The sequence below is a fragment of the Hydractinia symbiolongicarpus genome, chromosome 3 (genome assembly GCF_029227915.1).
Source record: "Hydractinia symbiolongicarpus strain clone_291-10 chromosome 3, HSymV2.1, whole genome shotgun sequence".
In the NCBI taxonomy this organism is placed as follows: Eukaryota; Metazoa; Cnidaria; class Hydrozoa; order Anthoathecata; family Hydractiniidae; genus Hydractinia; species Hydractinia symbiolongicarpus.
Window position 1 is genome coordinate 16,024,691 of NC_079877.1, and position 14,710 is coordinate 16,039,400.

The window sequence follows — 14,710 nt, forward strand, 5'->3', positions numbered from 1 at the left end:
TGTCAATTGCTTGCTTGCCAGACAATCCGGTTTCCGTCAGTAGTTGGCCCCAAACGGGCTGACAACACTACATTTAAAGAGCGCCCAAGTGCGGACTCAAACTTGAAACCCTTATGATTACAAGTCGAAAGCGCTACAACTTCTCTATCTCCGCCCGCCATGCCACCCATATAAACATGGCCATTTTAGAAATGCTTTATTAATTCCTGTGACACTAGTTTCTTTCTTAAAGTTTTATTTTCGGTTATTCGGTGATTATTTTCAGTATTTGTTGTCACAATACGTAATATTTACATTCAAGACAGCACGATAATTGAAATTCTTTACAACCACCTATTGTCCCAAGGTTTGGGAGGAATGGTTGTTAGAGAAGAGTTACCATGAATATTTTAACGAGCACAGCCGATTGGCTTAATTTGTTTTGGTGCGATTTGACTTGGCAGCTTTTAATTCTTGGAGCAGTTAGCAAAAAAAAAGGGGAGAGAATGGTAGAAAAGTTTGTACAAAACTATACACATTTGCCTTCTATATGTATTCCTATAAATGTTTGACAACTCCAAACATATTATCAGTGGAATTTTAAAAACACCCACATTCTACAACATTAAATAAATGGCACAGATTAAGTTTTTGCGTTTTCCGCTTCTCTAGTATTGTGATTCTTCTAATCAACACGTCCTCTAATTAAGGCGGATTAGCAATGGCGGGTATGAAATTGTAATTTATTTCCTCTAATTATTAACGCGGTATTTATAAACTTGATGTATTTTCCTCTAATTCTGACGTGGACTGAAATTTTTTAGGCTTCGGGTAAGAGAATATTAAGAGGCAGTAATGTAAGTTGTAAGCTTGAACCCTTCATTAAATGATTAAAAAAACAACAGCATATACGAAATTTACAAAACAAGAAATTGATTGTGTTCATTTTTTTCTAAATCGAGATGCAAATTACTCAGTCGAATTGTCTCAAGTTAAGGGAACTTAATTTATTTCCCTCTAAATGCTACTGTAGGTTAGTATCCCTTGAAAACTGCTATTTGATTTCCCTTATTTTTTGACGCGGCTTGGCAAAAATGTTAGTTTTACCCTGGTTTTAGAAGAATTACAGTTAGAGATTGTAGCTGAAAAATAATTGGTTGAAATAAATCCCCCTTTGACCCCCTTAGGCCGTGAAGCTGATTGTGCCATATACGGACATTGTAAAAGTGAAACAAGCGCATTTATGACGCTGTTTATGTTTGTAGAGGCCTACATATAATCGACGTAGTGTCTCGAGTAGGCAATTTTGACTACAGTACGTTTCCAATCAAAATAATTGAATTTTATTCTATCTGATTTCGCACTTCCGTTTTTTTGACGCAAATCTATATAATTAATGTGCGTCATATAAAATGTAACTGTCTCGTTGATGTTGATTGTAAAAACAGGAAATATGTTACTCTTTGTATTATCATCACGATATTACAACTAAAGCTATCAAACTTAATAATCATAAAAAAATGGATCAATAATCATAGAGAAAGACCTCATCCTTCTAAAACATCAAAATATTCATTGTTAACATCATCTTTTTTAACACTTGGAATTAAAATAACTACAACAAAATTTGAAACAGTGAAAATTTCCTTTTAAGAAAAAAATATTAAATTGTTTTTTGTTTAAACAGCTCTGTTTACTTTTTAAGAGTGTTTACGTACAAATTAAAATCTACACACGAATATAAAAGAGAAACAGTTCGTATTAGTAAAGTTACAATAACAAGTATAAGCAAAGAAATAAATTGATCATGCTTTTTATATTTGTGATCGGATTAATTGCTGCTGTTAATTCTGCAGTCGGTAAATATTTTTTATTCATATTATTTTTTGTTTTTGTCTATTTTGTTTTTGTTTTCACTTATTTGCCTTGGTGTCTTCTTTTTGTTGATGTTGTTGTTGTTGGTGGTGGTACTGGTGGTGCTGGTGCTGGGTTTTTTTATTGGTGTTCCTCTTTGCATTTGTTATTATTATTATATTTTGCTTGCTTATTTTACCCATATTACTTAGTTATTCATCACATTTGTGCTCATTATCATTTTTGCCTTTTTCACTTCGTTTTTGCGTGCGATTCCTCTATTTGTAAAAATGTTAAGCAAGAACTGATGTACATGAAGGAGTGAGCACACACGTCATAAGTTTTCATATCATTTTTACCATGTCTGTATTAAAACGCTTTGCTTGTTATCTGTCAGAATCTAAGTGAATTATTTTAGCCCACACTATTCATTTTTATATCGGGCCTAATTTTCCAAATTTAGGAATATTTTAAAAATAATGCTGAGACAAAACTTTTTTTATCAAAAATTTAATAATCTAAAATCTTTAGTTTTTACGATGGTGCATAATGGCCCTCTGCATATTTAATGTGCTGTTTTTGGAATGCTCTACAATCCTTGCCCAGTCCGTTACTTTTCATAACATTTATCTGGTATCACGGGGATCAAAATTGTTCGAGTGTAATCAATCATAATGACGGGGGTAATACATTTTTTTCAGGGACTAAACTATCTGAAATTTTATTCTTCCATATGCCATATATATAAAGTGTACATATGACGTTTTTTCAAATTTTGATTTATACCTTGAATGTTTGGTGGAATGTATGAAGTATTGTATTAATTATTTGATGCAAAAAACAGGTGGCATATTTTGCAGACCGGAATTTGACAAAAAGTACCCCTTCATCTATGACGTCATACTGAAAGTGATAACGTCATAGTTGAAATTTTTTGTTGCGATTTTTATTGGAATAGGATAAAACTATGCACTGGCCAAGTTTTACGACCAAACTTTCTGCTGTTCTCGAAGAAACTTAATGGCCCCGGGCCTTTACCAAGTCAATAAAGCCCGGTAGGGCTATGAAAATTGACCCGCAGAAGTTAGTATTATTGTAGTGTAAGAAATCCTGCATATTTTGAAAAGTTAGATTACTTTCTGTTTGTTCCCAACATTGATTCTTCTATTATATATATCATATAGCCTCTTTCTCCTTTGTTGTACGTATATCTAATTTTTTACCAATTTAAATCAAAGGATAGGCGACTTTTTTCAACAATTCAATAATTCTTAAGAATAAAAATGTCACTTTTCTAAGCACAAAAGTACGGTTCCGAAAAAAAAATCAGATCTTCTTCTTAATGGTTATTTCCCCTTTTTAAAACGACTGGCTGGCTGGTTGGCTGGCAGGCTGGCTGGCTAAAGTAGTAACTGAATGTCGTTCATCTAGGCTCAAAAGGCTGTCAGACACGATGCTAAATCATTCGTTCCATTGTTTTCTGTTCACATAAAATATATTTTGCATGCTTGCTCGTCTAAATTTAAACGTAAGTTGCTCGGCTCCTTCAGTAGTTTTAAAATGTCTCTGAATAAATTGTTTTGTTAAAATAGCATAAAATTCATAATAATAATGGAATAGCGATATTTATTTTCACTTTAGTACCATGCAAAGACAGAAGCAATCAATGTGCTTACTACAAATCAACTGGATGGTATGTATGTGGTGTGGGAAGTTATATGTATGATTATTGCAAAAAGACTTGTGGTTACTGCAATGGAAGTAAGAAGTTAAATGGATTTGAATTTCAATTTTTGCGCGAGTTTGTTCCAAAACAGCTTCTTTGCATTGTCATAAATTACAAGTTATATCAAGTTAATTTATTATTCTATATTATTGTATTCAAACTTTTATATTTATTACAAACTACGCATTCGTTGTTGTATATTTAAGGATCAATCCCACTTCCACCAGCGGGTTGTCATGACTTTGAAAAGAATTGTCCAATGTGGGTGAAGAATGGATACTGTACGTCGAATACGAAGTTCATGTCGAAGTACTGTTGCAAAGCTTGTAAAGGTAAGTCATGTTATTTTTTTTACATTTGTTTTCACTGAAATGGGAACCCCTGGCCGAATCCTGCCCAGGGACTATAATAGTGTAAATCTTTTTTTTCTTAGTGTTTAGCATGAGCATAAAAATAAATTTTTAAGTGGTTGTCTAATTAAGTGTTGCTGTGCTGGCACGAGTTTTTTAACTTAAGTTGAAATCTTAAATGCACTAGGATCCCTTTAGCAGCACCCTTTAATAGCGGTACCAATAGAAACTAAAACGATTGTTTTTTTGTAAATAAATGACTCTTTGCACGACATTATTTTCAAACATATTCATAGATCGAATATTTTTAATAAAATTAAAACCTCTCAGAAAACATCTCTTCTCCTTTAATCAATATTTTTCCAACGGTTAAAACCAATTTTGACTACTTCTTACACTTAACATATTTTATTGACAACGCAGACATTAAATTGACGTCATATCCTCCCACTTTAGCTCCCGTGACCACAAGAGCAACAACCACAACCACAATGCCTCCACCTCTTAAATGCCGAGATGTATCACCTTCGTTTTGTCAGACACAAGGATTTGGTGAATGCAAATTCAATACCGTCGAAATGTACAAACGATGTAAGCTGACTTGTAAGATGTGTGCTCCAGGAAAGAATTGTTTGGATTTAGATATCAACTGTCCACAATATAAAGATCTGGGTTATTGTAAAGCCAGTTCAGAATACCAATACTGGATGCTGAGAAATTGTAAATTTACTTGTTTGAATTGTTGAAGTAAATTTTATGGCAAAAGATAAAGTTTATATATTCATCTTGTTCAGTTTTCCCTCTCATGAGCAGCCTGTTGCAGAATTATAGAAAGGCGTGCGTAAACTAACTTAACTTTCTAGTGACAGGTGGTGGAAGGAATAAAAATATAAATTGCCATCACGGTTGTAGGTGTTATCCATCGTTGGATGGGAAATCATTTGCAGATTGCAAATATTACATTTATTATGCTCGTGAATAAATAATGATACCCAAAAATAATGCAACTTTTTACAGTGTTAAAATTGATAACATCAGTAGAAAATTGATAAAGTCGCCAGTTTGTTTAATGCAAATTGTAGATATATAAAAAGTCGATAGCATAGTAAAAACAGTGCTTGATCATAAGTAACATGGGGTACCACATTCCAATCAACCTGTCGTTCTGATTTGGCCAACAACCTAGTAGGAATAGCTTACCCTTAATACGCTTATAAGCATAAAAAATGGAAGTGTGTAACTATACCTGTAACTGTACATTTTGGTTTCAAAAATGTTATTACACAGCTATTATGCAGTTGTTCCGTATAATACCCCTGCTATTTCAAGTGGGACAAATTCTTAAATGACCAATAATACTCAAACTTGTTGTTCCACGGAAAATGGTGATTTCAGATTTCTTTATGCAGGAGTAATGCCGCTATAGTCAGCCAACCTAATTTAACGTAGCAGGAGAAAACAATTCAAATGAAATTGAAATGGTTAGAAAGAAAATCCTGGCTAGCACATAAAAAGTTATTTTACATGATAACTGTACAACACCGTATCGTTAAAAAATAATAGATTGCAAAATTCGTATCGAAATATTACAATCTACATTTGATTGTTTAGAAAGTCTACGACAGTAAAAAAATTTAATACACATTTCAAGACAATTGTTACAAATCTACAGTCAAAATATGGTTTAAAAGAATTTCTAACAAAACTGTTTTGATTGTTCTGAAACGTATCATCCTTTACTACGTGAGTTAAATCCAAACTATATACAAGTGTTTTAATTACACATCAATTTAAGCATTACAAAATGCACAACTGAATTGGCATTTCTTTCTCATGTATTCTCGGTATTTTTCCATCTTGCAATAATTCTTTTTCTTCCACCAATTGCACAAACTGTCCGTATCAAAACACGAGCCATCTTGTGAACACATTTTGCAGCTTTTTCTGCAGTTGGCGCTCATGTAGGGTCTTTGAAGCAAACATGATTTGTACCTCGCTTTCAACGCGCACAATGGACTTTTATCAATGCATCTGAAAATTGGTTTCTTGACCTTCTTTCGGTCTAAATTACAATACTAACTACTGCATTGGTTGCGTGCAGAGAAAGAAAAGTTACAACGATGGAAAAGGACTTTAAACAATATTATGACGTCACTGATGACGGTCAATATCAGGGAAAGAATAAAAAGTTGTTTTTTATTATCATTCGATTTGATGATCGTAAAGCGGGTATAAAAAACGTACAAACGAACAATAATCGGTCATGAGACTTTAAAATTTGTTTTAATGGTTTGCGGTTTAGCAAATGCAGCGTTAAATATCTACTTTGTAAGTGTTTCACACCAACTTTTAACTTTAAATTTTCAAATACCAAAGAATACGTTACCAACCTTTTGGGCAAAGTCCACAACTCTTTGGGCAGTACTTTTGAGTGAATTTCCTTGCATAAATACATTCCTTATACTTCGCCCATTTAGGACACTGTGGTTCAAAATCTTTGCATAACTCGCCTGGACGAACTGTTGGAATTGGATCTACGATTTAAAATTCCAGTTAAGTGTGCACCTAGCCATAGAAGAGTTGAATTTGCAAATGCACAAAAAATGTTTTTAATACGGAAGATGTTTGCTTCAATGATTTTATTCACAAATGAAAGTGTGTTCTCAACATTGATAGCTTCGTACTGGTTACAAGGCGTTCACGGTTGTAGAACGGAGAGAGCCGTACTTAATGCCTGCGAATACTTTGCTAAGAGAAGATATAAAATCAGTTTCCAGATTCATTTTTTTAATTACTTTCAAAATAAATGGTTAATTAGTTATATCTTTACCTTACGGTAAGTTCTTCTTTTCCAAAGCCGAGTACAACCTTGAAGCAGGTACATGCAAGTTTGTTATGATTAAATATACCACAATAGTTTACTGTACTTACATGCTTTAGTGACTCAATAACAAACCCGATAATTAAATGCTAAAATAATTCCTAACTGGGTGGTCAATATTTTGATCATAGAGTTTAAAGAGACAAACAATAGCGTGGTCACACTTACCTTTTTCACAGTATCCACATGACTTCTTGCAGTAATCATACAGTACTGCTCCAACACCACATGTGTACCAACCACGTGACCAGTAAAAACCACACCTTTCTTTGTCATCTTGACACACTAAGATAAACGGAAAAATTTATAACGGTTTTAAAACACAGTGGAACCAATTTTCCAGCAAGTTTTTCTTTTTTGATTATTGTAATTTTGTCTATTTTTAGTCTATTTTTTATTTTGAATATTGTCATTTTTATAAATTACGTGTTATATGCTAACAACTTTGTATTACTGACTGAAAATGGTCAAAGGTACGGCCGAAAGCTTTCAGTAAATAAATTGGATTTGTCGACTCGCTTATGTCTTCTTTAGTAATGGCTTATTCTTGCACGAGTCATGTCTTCATTAATTTGCGTCTTATCATTTTTTTATTTTAGCGAGTGAATCAGCGAGTGTGTTGTTACGCTCCAAACTTTTTATTCATAAAACCAGCAAAACAAATAAAACGTTTACCTGTCGTATTTTTCGGTGCTGAATTCACTAAAAGAATAAAATCGTCATCAAGAATTGCTTTTTCACCATAATATATGGTATATATATAGATGCATTTTTTAACAACATTTTTACACATATGGTTCACATAGTAAGGAGAGAATTATCTTATATCACAGTATGACCATAAGACTGGCATAGGAATGCAAAAATCATGTAAAAGAAGTCAAAAGCAAAGGATCAGACGTATTTCAAAGAGATTTTAGAGCAAAATAAATTTGAAAATAATTCCAGTTTAGAAAGAAAAAATAGAAAGTAGAACGGCTGGAAAGGGAAAAACGATGTTCGAGCAATTCAGGGCAAAATAAAAGTTAAGTTGAAGGTTCCAATAAAGTAGTTGAAAAATCAAGACTTCGAAATATCTAAGGTTAAAAAAAGCTGTATATATATTTAATTTAAATGCAGACACTTCTTACCATGAAACTATATAAGTTAATTGCATAAAAATTTTAACTCCTTAATATCAAATGTGTTTTCTCCAACACAAACAACGGGCTTCGTCAGCCTTAATTCAGGGTAAAATCCGGATTCATTTTCCACAGCCTGGGTTTTAATTCTTGAAAAGCTTTTTAAATCCACCGAAACATCCAGTTTCCGGCTACAATATTTTTTTTTCTGTTGTCAAAAACAAAGTGGTGCTTTCTTGTCCTGTGTTATTTTATAACAAAGCCAATAAATGTCCAGGCTTCAAAAATGGTTTTTGGCAGATTTTTAATAAATGAAGTAATCCTTAAGATCCACAGCGAAGAAGTTCATACTATCGTGTTTTGATAACTTTACAGGGAATTATTACGTGAATTATTATGTTTAAACCTTATACTGTAACCTTTCAAAAGCTTTCTTCTGTTACACGTAAACAATTAGTATTTTTGATGAAGAAGTAACGATACATGTGCTCAACAATACAAGAATTGTGACTCACGATAATAGTAATTGACATTAGCTCTGGAGTGAACACAGCAAGCCAGACAAGCCAGCGTAACAAGGTGTATTGGAAGCATCATGTCTTTCAACATCTACCTGCATATATCAAATGACTACGTTTAGATTCTGTGGATCTACATAAAGCGATAACTTTCGCTGTTGAGGAATAAAAAACTGATTGGAATAAAATATTCCCGTTGTTTACAAAAGGGTATTAGCACATCACAAGGTCTAACAGTATACTCTATCCGTTTGACCTGACTTAAATAAAACTTTTAAATTTTCACGTAATCAAAACATGAATTTGTGTGTTTAAAGCTAAATCGATAACAAAGAGAGTAAAACTTTAGATATTACGGCTAAAGAAAGATATAATAGATTTTCACGACGCCATATAAGGTGGCAAAATAAATACTTATATCGCCGCTACCAGGAATTTAGTCTGTCTACAACATCGTTAGTGCGAAAGAGGTTTCTATTACCTTTTCAGCGGCAAATCAGTTTAGCTGTCCGAAAGTGATTATCGTTGTCTTCTGAAGAGAAACAAAAAAGCTACCAATTGAACAATTTAAAAAACATATATAAGTCAAGCTTTTTATACGAGCTTTTACCGCCTGATAAAATAAGCACCAAAATGTTGATATTTTCAGTTAACAGTATATTGTCCCACACCTTTTTGACATTACAATCCAACATCTTCAACGGTAAAGAACATGCCGCTGAGAGTTATATTGCTTATTCTTACCACCAAGATCTTTGTTCACATATTTCAGATAAATACAGTGTCACAATTAGCAGTTTAAGTGGCAAATGGTATTTCCCCTAAATATGACCTCGCTAAATTAATTAAGTACAAGGACACCGCAAAGATGTTTCGCCTCGTGAATGTCTGTATTATCATCGTTAATTTTGTTTGAATATTTGTTTTTATATGTTTGTTTCTATTAGTTTTAATATGCTTCTGAATATATTGTTATTATTATTACCACTTTAAAACTATTTTTTATCTCAAATCTGGCAAATCGGTAAAAATCTAGCTTTTGATGCATGCCAGTTCTAACGGCATAACACCTACAACTTTGGAATACATCTTAGGGAAGACATACGAAAACAGCTTTTGTCTTTCACTTTTTTCGTCCCGGATTATGTCATTGTTCCGATTTTCTTTATAAATCTTTACTGCTAGTGTTGCAGGAATGAATCTTAGAATAAATATAGAATTTATCTATTGTGCGTGTGCTGAAGGGAGGGTATTCAATAGGTTCAACGACCTAAAGAAGAACGAACTGCGAATTGTCTTTAGTTTTCCCTTTTTTCCGTCTATTTCAACCAATTCATCTAAGCAGTTTTTAGCAGATTACTGATGTCAACATATATATTGGAGGTGTGAAATTGTCACTGAATTGCCACTATTAGCAACAATGGTGGCAAAACATTTTTTTGAAAAAATAATTACCCCTGATAAATATTTTTTTTCCAAACATTTCGTCGCTATACTATCGGACGATTTAAATCAGATTTTAAATTCATTAATCTTTTAAATATTTTCGCGCATTAAATTTGTAGCTCGCAATTTTTAAATATAAAGTAAGAATAAAAAAAAATGACGAACATAACGAACTATTCCACTGTGTGTGATGTTTTTTTTATTGGAACCAATTTGTATTTACATTAGCTTTCTATCTTCCATATCATTTTCCAAACTGCTAAATATATTTCCACTGTCACCTTCGTAATCTGATTAACTTACGATACACTCACCATCTTTGGATGTATGTCCATTTTTCTAAATCCAAAGAATTCTCATCGTTGTTTTCTCTGTCTGGAATCGATATTGTGAAAATAATCGATGTGGTGGTGCCGTGGCTTAGCGGTTATAACTCTCGCACTTTGTGCGGGAGACCGGGTGTGATTCTCCTTGGCACCGATTCAATATGGACGAGTAAATGTTGACATACCCCTTAAGTCATGTGGGGGGAAGGGGTGGAGTAGATGGTACACTGCGTGCGATGTTGGATGTTGGATGTTGCTAAGAGATTCCTAGTAGATCGCGGACCCTAATTGGGTCTTCGTACTTCAAAATAAGCATTAAATACTCCAGGACTCTCCGCCTAAGCCATGGCATCTTGTGGAAAAAAGAGACATATATCTCTCAACATTGGTAAGGCTACCCATGTAAAATGTGCTCCTTCCTCTCAAACCTCTTTTAATAGCGCTATTGATGTCTACAACATCCCAAAGATTGAATACAATTGATATTTATTTCGATACAACACACAGAAGAGAAAATCCAACAACCCAGAGAAAAAATATAGTAAGAGCTTAAATAAATACCAAAAAATATATATCGTTCTTTTCTAGAAAAAACAAGTGCGTGAAATTTATTACTAATAAAAATTCAGAAACAGTCACAGAATTTGACGTTCATGCCGATCAGATATTCTGCATGCCAATATAGCATTTAATTTGGAGCATTAAATCATCTATAAAATGATTAAAGCGCGTTAATTATCTTTCTTTTAATTAATTTTTTATCCTAAATTGTACAGCTGTTTTAATAGATGCACAGCTGGAAAAATACATTGCTACTTTTTACAAAAAAATATTTTTAAGACTTTATTAACTTTATTAAGCTGTCAAGATGATGTTATTGGTGGCTGTTCTTTTTATGGTTGCCCTTTCCCAGGGTGCAGGTAATTATTCATTTATCATATTCATAACGAAGCTTTATGCCTATTATCAATTCCGAAATTCTTATTAGATAAACTTTTGCGAGTTTATGATAAAGAAGTTTCTGAATTTCTCTCTGGGAAGAATGTTTGGAATGAATGCGCTACAGTCTGGTCAATTGCCATAATTAAGCAATGCAACAAAATTCTTTTTTGTGTTCTTACAGATAAAGTTACCCATATTGTTTTAATAACAGGGAAAAGAATTATTTACGCAGTCTAAACAGTTTGTATTAAATGAAATCCCGCGAATGTTCATTTTTCAAAACTTTCAGGAAAATTTCAGGAAAAACGTTATAAATCGTTAAATTTTATGTCATCTCTTCATCCACAAAATTCATCTCCATGTAGAATTGTTTGAACTCTCTGCCGGATATCGAGACAAGCAATCTAAACACCTCCATTGATGTTTTTTTAATACGGAATAGATGCAGGAGATTTTTCATTTAAAGATTTATTTTATTTGAACTAGTACCATGCAAAGACAGAAGCAATCAATGTGCTTACTACAAATCAACTGGATGGTATGTATGTGGTGTGGGAAGTTATATGTATGATTATTGCAAAAAGACTTGTGGCTACTGCAATGGTGGTAAGAATTTGATAAAAATTAAAAGTAGTCAATTATTGTAGCTTGGAGTAAGTATCTAGCTCAAGACGTCAGTTTTGTTTATTTTTGCTTTAATGTCTTTAAAATAATCGCTTTTATGTTTGCCACAAACACAACAACGAACAGTGCACGAATTCGTTTAGTTTACAGTTTTAAAACAAAGAACTAAATCTTTGATTGGTGTACACTGTAAAATCACATAACGCCTATTTTCCAAATTACTATGTAATAATTCATTTTTTAGGGCTTATACCAACACCTAAATCTGGTTGCCATGACTTTGAAAAGAATTGCAAGACATGGGTAAAAATGGGAGAATGTCAATCTAACACGAAGTTCATGTCACAGTATTGCTGCAAATCTTGTCAAGGAGGTAATACATCGTTGTTTTTTTGTTCTAATACATTCTTAAACATTATATCAAAACATATATTCTGTATTAAAATGTCAGATTATGAAAGGAACTAGTTGGTGGTCGGGGAAAAATCCACGGATTCGCCTGTCCTATATGTACTGCATTTTATGTGTCCCTACTGTGGTTACCATTTGTAGATAGAAAGACAATGGCTATTGTTATAGAGAAGGTAGCCTTGTAAAACATACACATTTTTCGTCTTGATGTTGCGTTTGTTTGATGCTTCTAAAGTTGCTGTAGGCAGATACCTTTGTGAAAGTGCGATATAAGTTTTTAAAGTTTTTTTTCAACAATTTCACATTTAATTCACTAGTGCACTGCCAATTTTAATATAAAAAAGAAAGTATTATATTCGAAATTTTTTTCTGTATTGGATCACCAAAAATTGCAGAATTTTTAATTCATTTATTTATACGTTAAATGGAAGAAGAGTAGCTCACATATTGCCTAACAGCGAGCAGGATTCGAATTGCAGTCCCCAGAGTTGGGAGCTGCAGACGAACCCACTACACTACACCCCACATTATATTAGCAACGCCTACATATAGCTCATATGGAAGGGAGGTGTATGTAGATGATAGTTTGTCATGGCACATCTATGCGTCCATTCTTCCCGGGACTTACGGGATTTTTATAAATTTTCATGATATACGAAACATCAGTAAAGGTATTACAAATTTCGCAAAAGGAACATGCACAAGCTTATACTACACGCGTAAAACTCTTTTATTTTAGTAACGCCAACCAAGTCAGCAAGTACAACAAAATCAAGCGGTATGAACACATTAAACACTTTCCAAACAGTGAATAAGTACTTTGTGTTATCGAAATATTCACATCAAAATCGTAGCTTCGATGAACGCTTCTTTTTCTTAAAGATCCCTCCACAAATACCCAACCAACCTGAACCTTAAAAACTTCTCCCTCGAAGGATCGTTTAAGCCTCACTCAATTAACTACTAATTTAATTATTTATTTATTTATCTGTAGTGTTACATTTCGCGGCAATTTTAGATTTAACTTTTCTTATAATAACTAATCGTGATCCAAATCTTGATAAATACTGACAACGCTAAATCTGTTAAATAGGTGCATGCAAAGACAAAAGCAATCAATGTGCTTACTACAAATCAACTGGATGGTATGTATGTGGTGTGGGAAGTTATATGTATGATTATTGCAAAAAAACTTGTGGCTATTGCAATGGAAGTAAGAACCTTTTTAACGTAATGTGAGATGAGCTTGTTTACTCTGTTATATCTGATGGGGCACGAAATGCTTAGCTTTTGTCAGGCATATGATAAAGTTCAATTAACGATATCTCATAAGGAATAAAAGGGTCAAACATAAAAAACACGAAGCAGCTCGTCGGCAATAGCCAGCCTAAAGTGAGTTGATTAAAAGAAAAATGAAAAAGCAGAGATTGTAAAAACAGCGCCAGTTTCTGAGACTTTCCTTGTTCTAAAAGTCATACGATGTCACACACAATGACAAACGCGATTAAGGCGGAACTTTGATTTTGATTGTCGCTCCAGTCTGATTGAGCAAGAAAACACGTAAACCTGTCATTTTCATGCAGGTAATCAATAAGCAACAAGCGAGGAACAGTTGAGGCCTGTAAAGTAAAGAGACCTAAGCAATATTATTTTTGTGTTGATTATGACCTTGGGGCATGTGATTAAAAACAAATATTTGGTACTCTGCGGTTGGACGATTTTATATTTATACACAAGACACAATGAGAGCTGTAAAAATGAGTCCTTCATTTGTTCTTTCGTTTGCAACGCTAAGAGTCAAAGACATTACTTAACACCCACTTGCTTGATTTACACATTTCCGGTGATGGTAGATAGTCTTTGACACCCTTGCTACACAAGAGATGATAAGAACGCGACATGCTAATTCAATAAAACACGTTTACATGAAAACCAATGAAAGCCGCAACACTTACACTCTGCTTTCACGCTATTGTTTATACGAACGCGCTTGTTTAACTTTACATAGAAATAGAACATACTGCTATTGAAATACCAAGTTTCATTTTTAGAACCAATACCAACACCCAAGCCAGGATGCCATGATTTTGAAAAGAACTGCTCCAGTTGGGTTAAAATGGACCAGTGCAAAAAAAATCGAATGTTTATGTCAAAATATTGTTGTAAAGCTTGCAAGCGATGATCATGTCAGCGTGTGTTAATGTCAATTAAATGAATATTATATGAATGTAAAATGTAAAATCTGCCTAAATATCTTGATGAGACAAATGTATCAGCATACATCTGATTATTAGTTGCTGGTGAAAGTTAATCTATTTATAAGTCTGATCAATAACAACAATTCCTAACGAAGCGCTTAGTATAGTATATACTGTGTGCCTCACGTCATATACACACTATCAGTTGTGTTTCTTTTTAAGCGTAACATAATTTCCAAAAAAACTTTCCCAAAACTCTGGTCCAAAAATGTAATAGGCCTGTACCTGGAACATTTACCATTGGATAAGGTCCCAAAATGCTTTTATTTTGCAA

General features: G+C 33.3%; 3 protein-coding genes across 3 annotated transcripts; 2 read left to right on the forward strand and 1 right to left on the reverse strand.

Moving 5' to 3' along the window:
• Nucleotides 1–1,677: 1,677 nt before the first annotated feature.
• Nucleotides 1,678–4,693, forward strand: LOC130635436 (zinc metalloproteinase nas-14-like). The gene is made up of 4 exons (XM_057444768.1): nt 1,678–1,838; nt 3,475–3,594; nt 3,766–3,891; nt 4,366–4,693. The coding sequence occupies exons 1-4, from the start codon at nt 1,787–1,789 to the stop codon at nt 4,653–4,655; spliced, it is 588 nt and encodes a 195-aa protein (XP_057300751.1). The 5' UTR covers nt 1,678–1,786; the 3' UTR covers nt 4,656–4,693.
• A 703-nt stretch (nt 4,694–5,396) lies between these two features.
• LOC130635950 (nematocyst expressed protein 3-like) lies at nt 5,397–10,855 on the reverse strand. The gene is made up of 6 exons (XM_057445494.1): nt 8,911–10,855; nt 8,427–8,524; nt 7,466–7,492; nt 6,959–7,075; nt 6,300–6,443; nt 5,397–5,971 (listed from the first exon to the last, which is right to left on the reverse strand). The coding sequence occupies exons 2-6, from the start codon at nt 8,518–8,520 to the stop codon at nt 5,700–5,702; spliced, it is 654 nt and encodes a 217-aa protein (XP_057301477.1). The 5' UTR covers nt 8,521–8,524; nt 8,911–10,855; the 3' UTR covers nt 5,397–5,699.
• Nucleotides 10,856–11,043: 188 nt separating this feature from the next.
• LOC130635437 (zinc metalloproteinase nas-14-like) lies at nt 11,044–14,458 on the forward strand. Its single transcript, XM_057444769.1, has 6 exons — nt 11,044–11,121; nt 11,630–11,749; nt 12,012–12,140; nt 12,918–12,956; nt 13,272–13,391; nt 14,230–14,458. Exons 1-6 carry the CDS (start codon nt 11,070–11,072, stop codon nt 14,358–14,360), a joined length of 591 nt encoding a protein of 196 aa, XP_057300752.1. The 5' UTR covers nt 11,044–11,069; the 3' UTR covers nt 14,361–14,458.
• Nucleotides 14,459–14,710: the final 252 nt, after the last annotated feature.